Here is a 10,291-nt window from a genome sequence, read left to right as displayed (position 1 = left end):
CATATATTTTATAAAATATAACATTTCTTAGTCCTTACCCACTTGTTCATTGAGCGATAAATTTTTATTTTGGTTATTAATAGCAGCTACAATTTATTATAACACTAAAATTTATAATTTACTAATCTCGAGTTACTATAAAGGATTTTATTACTAAATTTTTCAAATAGAATTTTTAAATAATTCTTTCAAACGTCTTTTCAGTATACTTTTGAACTATTGCTAATATAGTTACTTCTACTGAATTTTAATCATGTCATTCATAATCTTAGCATGATTTGGTATATGAGGTAATTAATCAGTCAAAAATTTAATCAAATTGTTCATAAAATATTTACACGATTGTTAAGATAATTAATAAATTAGATAATTTTCTCTTAATTGCCAACATCTGAGTGCTCTCTTTTCTCATAATATATCATATATATATTAAAAATATGGCTGATTAAAATTTGAAAGTTTAACTGTATCTTCTTAATTGCATTTATTTCTCTTGCCTATTTGGATATGCCTAATATGGTGCTAGATATTTTATTTTCGTTCCACCGACGGGAAATGATTTTGATTCTATCATATATCAGCTTTAAGATTGTTTTAAGTACTGTCCACTTCCAATTTCATTTTTCTGAAACAAATTTCTAGTGTTAAGAACAACTTCTTCTTTATAGGTTTTTTATAGAACTACAATTTAGTTGAAAATGTCCTAACGGTCATTGCAGACTATAATAATATAACCATTATTTAATACAACTATTTATATTTATATTACTAATAAAAGTTTTCTCTCTCTTACTCTCTCTCAACGCTGTTAGCTGTATTAGTATATACTTATATTACATAGCTATAAAAAAGTTTTAGGTATAAGTAAAAGTAAGTGTATTGAAATAAAAAGCAGAATCATTCAAAAGTGACATGTTATTAGGGGTAATTTAAATCATTTAACACAGAGGTACATATGTATGAATACGTTTTCGATTAAAGCATTTATTACTTATTAACGTATACTGATATATGTTTCAATGAAAATAGGTACTTACAAATAATTTAAAATGTACTATATAAAATCTTTAGCTTTAAATTTAATACTGGTTATTAATAATAATAGTACACAATGTAAATTATTTTTATTTCGTTAAATATTTATATACTCGCATATAGGTTAGTAATAAAACATAATGTGATATACAGTACATTATAAATTTAATGTGATGTCTATGCATTCACGTAATTTATATTAAGTAAACGGTTACAAATATTTTCACGTAATGTACATGCTTTCATTTTATTTTGTTAAATATTAATCTGAAATACAATCTGATTAAGATTGCAAATTGCATATTAAATTTAAAATCCAACTTTAATAGCTACATTTCTATATATGTATATGAAAACTTTTCAAACAATTTATTTGCTCATTTACATAAATAAAATACAATATCGTCAGTTTTTTTTCAAATAATGTATCATACATGAGTAATATAAAAAATGTGCAACTTTACTTTTGACATCTATGTAAATATCCTATCGTTTATTTTACATATCATTTCTACTTACTTCCTAGAGTATGTTTTATATTGTCTTACACAAAATGGTAATTAAATTTAATAATCTAATGGTTATCCGTGAACAATAATTTATCATTAGATTACTTTTAATTAAACTCGATATTATTATCATAAGAAATACAAATCTTAATTTAACAATAACTAGATACTATATAAATATTTCCAAATTTTTAAATAAAATAATGATTTGACTGAATGCAAATATTAATATTTAAAATTTGAAACAAAAATACTACCGAGCTTATCTAGTGATCATTGATAAAATAATAGTATAATTATTTTTTCATACAGAGTGGTACATGAATTACGATTTTTGTGCTGTTACCGGCAATCGAACAAATGTTTCAAACAAAAGTTCAGTGGTATCAAACTTTAAAAGTGTAATATTTTCATAAAAAGCAAGAATCATTCTTTATTTTTCAAATGATACCATATATGTATTTTTTAACCATATTCTTCAGTCACCAAAAAAGACGATTTTAATAAAGTTGTTAAATATTTAAACATATATCATTTTAACTAGCTGATACTATAACAATATAATCTGCTTTTTATTTGTAGTATAAGTTGAATTTTAATTACATATAACAATATAATTTACTTGTTTGTTTAAAATGTAATTTACAACTTCATCGCCAATTCATTCATTTGTTTAGGAACATCAATATGTATTGACGATGAAGGTGTAGGTACTAATTTAGGAACAAATTAAGTTATTAGGATCAGATAATTAAAATGATACATGTTATTGCATCACTGATTTCGTCTTTTAACATAATGTATTTAAGAATATGAAAGGGAAGATATATGGTATTATTTAATAGAAATATAAATATACCCCCCCCCTCTGTGTGTGTGTGTGTTAATGGAAAAATGAAACTTCTTAGAAGCACTTTTACATCCGCAAATTCTTCATCTAATACTGATGAGTTTTTGTTTGAAACACTTTTGTTAAACTATCAGAACAAGCTGAAATATCATCCCGATCGAAGAATGAACCTGCTGATTATGTTAAATGAATATATAAATATATAAAGTATATATTTTAATGAACAATTGTGAATTTGCATTATTAATTGTGAATACTTTACAATATAACTGTAACATAATAATATCATAATTTCTGTATTATACATGTTCTAGAAACATATCTGTTATACATATGTTCTTTATATTTATAAATATTACATATATCATAGAGATACGTAAAACATACATATATGTATAACATTTATATTTTTAAAAGATATGAGATACAGGAATGTTGCACAGTAAAGTCTTACTTATAGTTGAAGATTATTGTTACGGTAATCGTTTTTCAAACGACTTTTGATGTTTAATTATAAATTCTTCTTCTAGAAAGGATATTACTGAATTTAAAACATCGATGTCCCGTTGCCGGTGTTTTTCAATGCAATGTAGACTTTTCGGATCTATGTCAGAAATCCTGATGTTACAAACAAAGCTGAGTCCATCCGGAAGTTGTACTATATTTTTATCGAGAGTAGGCGATACTGTATTCCTACATATATATATATATATTGGAGAAAAAAAGTATATTAGTATCCAAATTTCCAGAAATTCGATTACTGTTCAAAGCTTAAATAATTGTTTCTTTAACATTTTATTGAAATATTTTTGTTATAAAATATTATTCAATATTCATTATTCACAGAATAAAATATTTTCGAAACTTACGGATTTATTTCTCGAAATGACATCAATATCGAACAATCTCTAGCACATGAAAATAAGAGATAATTCTGCAGGCATAGTATACTTTCAGTATTTACATAAAAATATGTTTCTTTTTCGTTACAGTGTACTTTATCTCCGTTACTTAATACGCTAAATTTATTGTACCATAAATTATGTTTTTCAGTTGGAATTAAGATTGGTTTTGATATAAGGATATTTTCACTAGGTTTATTAATACGTTTGTTGCCACAATAATCGTCGTGGTCAAATTTGGATTTTTTTGAAATCGAAGTATCTTTGGCATATGTTTGTATGTAAGTGTCTCTTAATGTTTCAGGAATACCTATAATAGTTTTCTGAAAAATAAGAGAATTGTTAAGATATCTCTACTATATTACTAAAAGATATCTTTACTACTATAAAAACTCATTTCTATAAAACAGATATATGTACGTATATGTATAGTTACATATGTTATGATGAATGTTGTAAATGAAATATGTTGTTTTGTAACTTATTATTCCAATGTAGAAGTATTGATATATATGTTAGAAATAGGATTTGAATTATTTGATCACTTACATTGTACGTGGATTAAATATATGTATAATACATAATATACAATAAGTAAATATTTACTTACTTTTTGTTTGGGATAAGATATTCGATCATCAAGTTTGAACATGTTTATTAAATTAGAATATATAATATCATCAGTTAGCCATGAACGAAACTTTGAATACGTATTATAAACGTATTCTGAGCTAATAAAAGGTAGCCGCTGCATATGAAGTATTCGTTCTAGTACCGAATTATTTGGCAATATTTCCCCCTTTAAGTTGCACGTCTGTAAAAGAGATAAATTTATGTTATATTTAAACTTGACTAAACTTTTACAGTCATGTATTGTAATATGTGAGTAATTAGCATGCAAGCAATTTACAAAATCATAATGTAGAAATATTTTGAAATAACTGTTAGCGGACATTTTATTAAAACTTCTAGCAAATGTCACAAGGATTTAAAGTTAATATCTACCTCTCCAGTAAAATACAAATATTCCTTAACTCTTGCTATCAGATCTGGATTAATGTATGAGGGTGTCTTCGAATCTTGTTCGATAACGGATGTGCGCAATTCATGCGCAGGAAATATATTAGACTTAAATTCTTCCGAAATAAACGGACGTAAAAGAGCAGCGCAAATTAAATTACAAAAGTGATCAATGTATTCTATATTTGTAAAATTAATAGAGTTGCGAAACCATTCCGTCAAGACACATTCAAGATCACTGCAAGTTGATTCTTGGTCATAAACTATAACGCCATCCTTAAAAATTTTGAGATTATTCTGTGGTGATGTTAGTAGTGCTTTTAGAGCCGATTTCATACGAGTTTCCACTCCCGAGAAGAGATCAAACGGACAATAAGTGCTACGGCATGTGATCATCTTGTTCCTTAACTGAAATTATAAAAAATCATTCATTAAAAATATTCATTTCATTTAATTTCATCTTCAGAGAAAGATAAAGAGAAAAATAATAATATGTCATATATTGTTCATTTATTGCAACAAACAATTTTTTAAAATTTGTAGTAGATGAGCTATATGAGAAATATATGTACATATATATTATGTTTGCATGATATAGCTACAATATGTACTTATGTATGTATATATATGTATAGGGCATACCGTTATTGTAAACATGAAATCATTATATTACCTTATAATATTGTGTTAGACAGTAAGGACATTTTTGAAATTTCCGATCAATATCTTGCAGATAGCCCTGTTTTGGTTTAATTTCAACACAAAATGTTCTGTTAGTTGGAAAGAGATTAGTATCGAATTTTATTGGAAGAAACGTGTAATCCGGAAATGTTGTGGCATATATGTCCATGATTTCCTTATTACGTCGTTTATCTGAAAGAAAGAATAATTTTAGAATATGATTAGTTTAGAATATGATATGAAAGCAACATTCATTTATAAGTACATATGTTTATTAGTATAGTTTCCATGTTATTAGTGGAATATGTACCTATATGTATCTAAAATAGACAAATCGCGTGATCATCGTTGATGACAATAACTAAACTTTGAATAAAAATTTGTTCAGATTATCGAGATATAATTTACTGGCCAGTAACTACTGCTCGTCTTCTAAAGTTGACCATGTATCATGTGGGACATTTGAATTTTGAATACATACGATGCGAGGCAACGCAAACTTAATTGTGTCATCTATCAGTATCGTAATGTATAGCGTATAAAGTATAATGTATAGTATAGTCTGTATGTATAATATCTGTCATAGATATAATGCGTAGTAGTATAACTAATATAGCTCTCCCCTGTGATGGCGTGTTTGGGATTAAATTAATTAGATCCTTAATTTCATTATAATAATTTTATTATAATTAGATATTAGAGGATTAATTTTCATCTTATTCTATTAATGCAATTGTAAGTAACACATATTATGTAAATCCTTTGGATCATTTTTTGAAACATTTCTTCACTTTGATTAAAATATGAAAAAATTATTATTTAATAATTAATATACCTATATATTAGTACATATGTAAGTACATGATAGTTCGTTTCAAAGTCTTAAAATATTTAAAATGTTTTCGCAGGTTTAATTTGCCAAAAATATTTGTTAAATTAATAATATGTTATCTTATAATTATTTTATAATTATCTATATCGAGTACAAAGTTCTCATAAGCGATTATACCTTCCAAGATGAAATACTCATAGCTACAATTATGCAATTATCTTCAAACAAATAATTGGTATAATGGTAAAATTTTGTACTCATTTTATAGTTACAAAACATTATTAACATTAAGATAACAACTTTTTTAAGATTTCGTGAAAATTAATGATGTATAAAATAAAGTGTACTGTGCATCACATTGCGAATATCTTATACGATAGATATTCTGACAATTATGATCTATAACATAACTAATAATAAACGAAGTGAAAGTTATAGCGTAGTAACTCTATACTGTTACTGCTATATAGTTATAGCAATAGGTATTTTAACCTTCCAAACAGTAATGTACATTTGCAAACGAATATATTTATTAATTATGTCAACTATGAAATTACCGATTTCGGCACGATTATTGTAAAACAATTTACAGGACTCACTGTTTATTATGATACATATTATGTCGCCACTCGATAGTTGGCGTTTCAAACATGTAGCAAGCAAGCGGGAAAAGTATCGGAAAGCCTAGTCCAAATGAACTATACATACACAATATACATACGTACGAAAAGTCATTAAGAGGAAGCTGTTCACATATCCTGTATAATGTATTTTCTTCGTAATTCGGTTTCCATTTTACGCAAATGGTTTCTCATATCGTTCTAATTTCTTCCTATCAGCTTGTCGCGTTCTTGTAGAAGCAAGTTTCACGCGCACCATGTAAGTTTCAAAATATGGCGCTCATCAAGCAATAAAACTCGTATTATAATAAATTATAATAATTATTATTAAATTAATAATAAAATTTATAAATTGTAGAGGCAAGATCATATCTTGTTATTAAATTTATTTTATTTGTTATTAGATTCGGTATAATAAAATTTGAATACTTTTTTGAGCGACAGAAGCTATGTTGTGTATTTCATCAGTATTTGACAATATCTTTGAACTTGCGACAATTATAATAATTCCTAAGGCATTTGTAATAATTCTTCGGGAAAAAGGATAGACCACGCGCGAGAAAATGATATTGAAGTGAAGTCTGACTTGGGATGTAGCGAAGAAGATGGTGAGTGAAGCTCGATGACTCAATAGATCATGCATCAGCTTTTCCGAAGGAGAACTAAGCGGATATTACGCTGGAGTTGTACCCTTTTCGTAGGAATGATTGATCGCACGTGTATGCCCATTTCAGGGGACTTCTTCGTGAAGGTATGTATATACTTCCATAATAATATACAAAGGAGTGCAAAGCTACCTTAATGTTTTCTCAAGAGTGTCTAGCGATACGATGCGACGTCGCACAACGCGGTGTCGCGTCGTCATTCTTTCGTGTTTCGAATTTCGAGTGCACACAGCACAGCTACCAGCTACCAGCTACCAGCTACCGTGTGACGTACTTGACGTACTTACTGACGCGATGGTGTGTGAACTGTAGAGAAAAGCAGCATTCATAAAATATATGTCATAAATTTTTATTAGCTCTTCAACGATTAATTTTTATATGACTACTTCCGCCCTGTCATACACTACGCGCTAATATGTTTCTTCATGTGTAACATCGCCATTTAAAAAAAGAGGATAAGTATGTCTTATATTAATACTTTTACAAATTGGCTAATACAGATTTTGTTTATACTTATGTATTTGTGTAATATAATATTTAAAATGACTGTAATATATTTTGTTAGCAATATTAAAATGTAATATTATTGCTTTGAGGGTTTTGTATTATATAATTTGTTTTTTACATACAATCTAACTTATTGAAACATTGTATATTATGTAGATATAATGATGTATATGACTTACAACCATTGCAGAATGTATTAATGTTCCCATCTAAAAATCTTAATCGATCAACATACATATTTCTACCGAATAATCAATAACGCCATTATTAATGAATATTTTTTAAAGTTGGAACAGTTGAATCAATAGAAAGTCATTTCTATGTGGTGCGGATTTATCTAGTATGAGTCGTGATATCAATTTGTTAGATTAATCGTTGCACTAGAAAAATCGAGTTGAATCTTAATGCGGTCATGTTCTCTGTTCCAACGTCACTACATATTACACATCACACATTACACACTACACACTACAAATTACACAGTGATATTGACAGCAACAGAGACACTGAAAGTACGCAGGCAACTGACATTAATTACTCATATTTTATAATATAATATAGCGCAATGATATTATTACATATTGTGATTGAAGATATACTGAAAAAGAGAAGTGTAACCCCATCATTATGAGTACGTAACAGTGCAATGGCTGGGAGAATATATTGCACGCAGATATACATAATAAATGCCTACAAATATATATATCTACATGTTTGGTTTTCTTATTTTTACAATTAAAGAAATATTCGATGGAACTTGATAATGAATAAACAAAATAAATTAATGAGAAAATACCTTTTGCCTGTTGATACGCGATATTCAAATCAATATTAATCTACTAATAATTTCAGTCTTCAATATGCAAATCATTATTAAATATTGGCTATGAATTACATGCATACAATATATATGTAAACCCCCTAGAGTTCACGTGAGATAGGGACTCTTTTTGTTTTACGGGTAGCACGACGTTCTTTGTTTCACGGACAGAGCGACCCTCTTATGTTTTACGGACAACCATTTTTGAAAAGCACGTATTTTCCCAAACGGACGGACAGAGAGTAACATTAGAGGCAGACAAGATTACAGAATAGTTATTTAAAATTTTGAAGACTGACGGAGAAAGATCGGTAGATCAGGACGTTGAAAATCGATTCTCGATTTTCAGGTAAACATTGTACAAAACTTGTTATTTCTCGTTTATGTAATTTATTGTTATTTATTGTTATAGACGGATATCAATTGTTGTTTATTTTTGTATTTTATCTAATTACGTTCATAATAAAAAAGCTCGATTTTCAGACTTCAGAATCGATTCCTGAATTATTCCAAGATAAACGATATTACATATATATATATATAAAAAAAAACGATTACAATTACAATTACAATTAGTATTAGTCACAAGAAATACATTAATTCTATTGGATAAATATTGAAAAGAAGTATACATTTTATAGTATCTGTAAATAAACGGAGGGAAAAGAATATTATTTGTCGCCAAACCTAAAAATTAATTTAAACATTTGGACGTATAAAAGTAAAGATAAACATAAAACGGATTTTTCAATAAGAATAATGTGAAAAACATGAAGTAATTTAATTGGATAAATTGATTTTTATACATTCCAGAAAATTCATGCAGCCATTGCGATTGTGATCATGGTTTGATTCAATGTCCCACGCATGATTTTTTCACTCTTATTGTTAGCTTGAGTTTGAAAAAAATACAAATTTAATAGGCGCAAGTAAAGTCGAAGAACACTGAGCACTATCGAATTAGATTTCATCGAATCCTGAAAAGCTTTCAGATAGCATATGATTATAGATATCTCTGAAGCAAGGTTGTACATATTACAATTTGTATTCCGCCAAGATACCAAACAATATATTTGAAAAAACTTCTTACTATAAAAATTAACTATATATATTACTTTATACTCTTTGATTATTGATTAATTTCGAATGAAGACTATATTCTATTAACTATTACGTTTAAAGTAGTACTAACCAAGTTTAGAGAATAAAAAAGTATATTCGTACATGTAGGATAGTTCTATTCATATCACCATTTTGTATAACATACAATATACATAATATATATGTATGTATATATATGATGTCATTTAAATTTGTAAATTAAAGTCTATTTAATATAAAAGTATACTAAAATGATTAAAATAAATAATTTCAATGTATCACGTCACTGTTGTTTCACGTCTATAATGTTTCATATAAAATTTGTTATAAGCTAGCTATGTACATAGTTTGAAAATAGTTACCTGACCGTAGGGGTCGAATAGCTTCTGAAAGTTTAGCAATATCTTTCGCATCGTAACGAAGGATCTCAGGGACTTGTGTGTACGGGCCCAAAAAACAGGAAGCCACAAACCTCACGAATTCCACTTGTCGTTCTGTTCGTTGTTTGCCGCCATCCGGTGAAACACCATCTGGCAGCGATTTCCGAAATCGAATTACTTTCTGTTCCTGAAACATACAGAGACATTAGATTTATACATATAATACCTATATAATACTTGTATATATTACATTCGAATGATACATATATAATGTATATACGCACATAATGTCATTACAATGATTTTAAATTTGCGGCAAAATGAAACGGGTAAACCTTTTAATTTCCTTAATTAGTTTAATTTCACATA

At 27.6% G+C, this 10,291-nt stretch overlaps 1 protein-coding gene across 5 annotated transcripts in view; it reads right to left on the bottom strand.

Moving 5' to 3' along the window:
* Positions 1–1,108: 1,108 nt before the first annotated feature.
* Ipk1 (Inositol phosphate kinase 1) overlaps positions 1,109–10,291 on the bottom strand; it is a 78,183-nt gene continuing 69,000 nt past the window's right edge. For all 5 annotated transcript variants that reach the window (XM_072007258.1, XM_072007256.1, XM_072007257.1 and 2 more), the window contains 7 exons: positions 9,905–10,109; positions 4,990–5,189; positions 4,302–4,724; positions 3,907–4,110; positions 3,264–3,619; positions 1,584–3,087; positions 1,109–1,302 (listed from right to left, as the gene is read on the bottom strand). In XM_072007258.1, coding sequence (XP_071863359.1) covers positions 2,868–3,087; positions 3,264–3,619; positions 3,907–4,110; positions 4,302–4,724; positions 4,990–5,189; positions 9,905–10,109 — 1,608 coding nt within the window. In that variant the 3' untranslated portion in view covers positions 1,109–1,302; positions 1,584–2,867. The remainder of the gene's footprint in view (positions 1,303–1,583; positions 3,088–3,263; positions 3,620–3,906; positions 4,111–4,301; positions 4,725–4,989; positions 5,190–9,904; positions 10,110–10,291) is intronic.

Source organism: Bombus fervidus, chromosome 7 (genome assembly GCF_041682495.2).
Source record: "Bombus fervidus isolate BK054 chromosome 7, iyBomFerv1, whole genome shotgun sequence".
NCBI lineage: Eukaryota > Metazoa > Arthropoda > Insecta > Hymenoptera > Apidae > Bombus > Bombus fervidus.
This window is presented reverse-complemented; position numbering and strand designations above follow the sequence as displayed.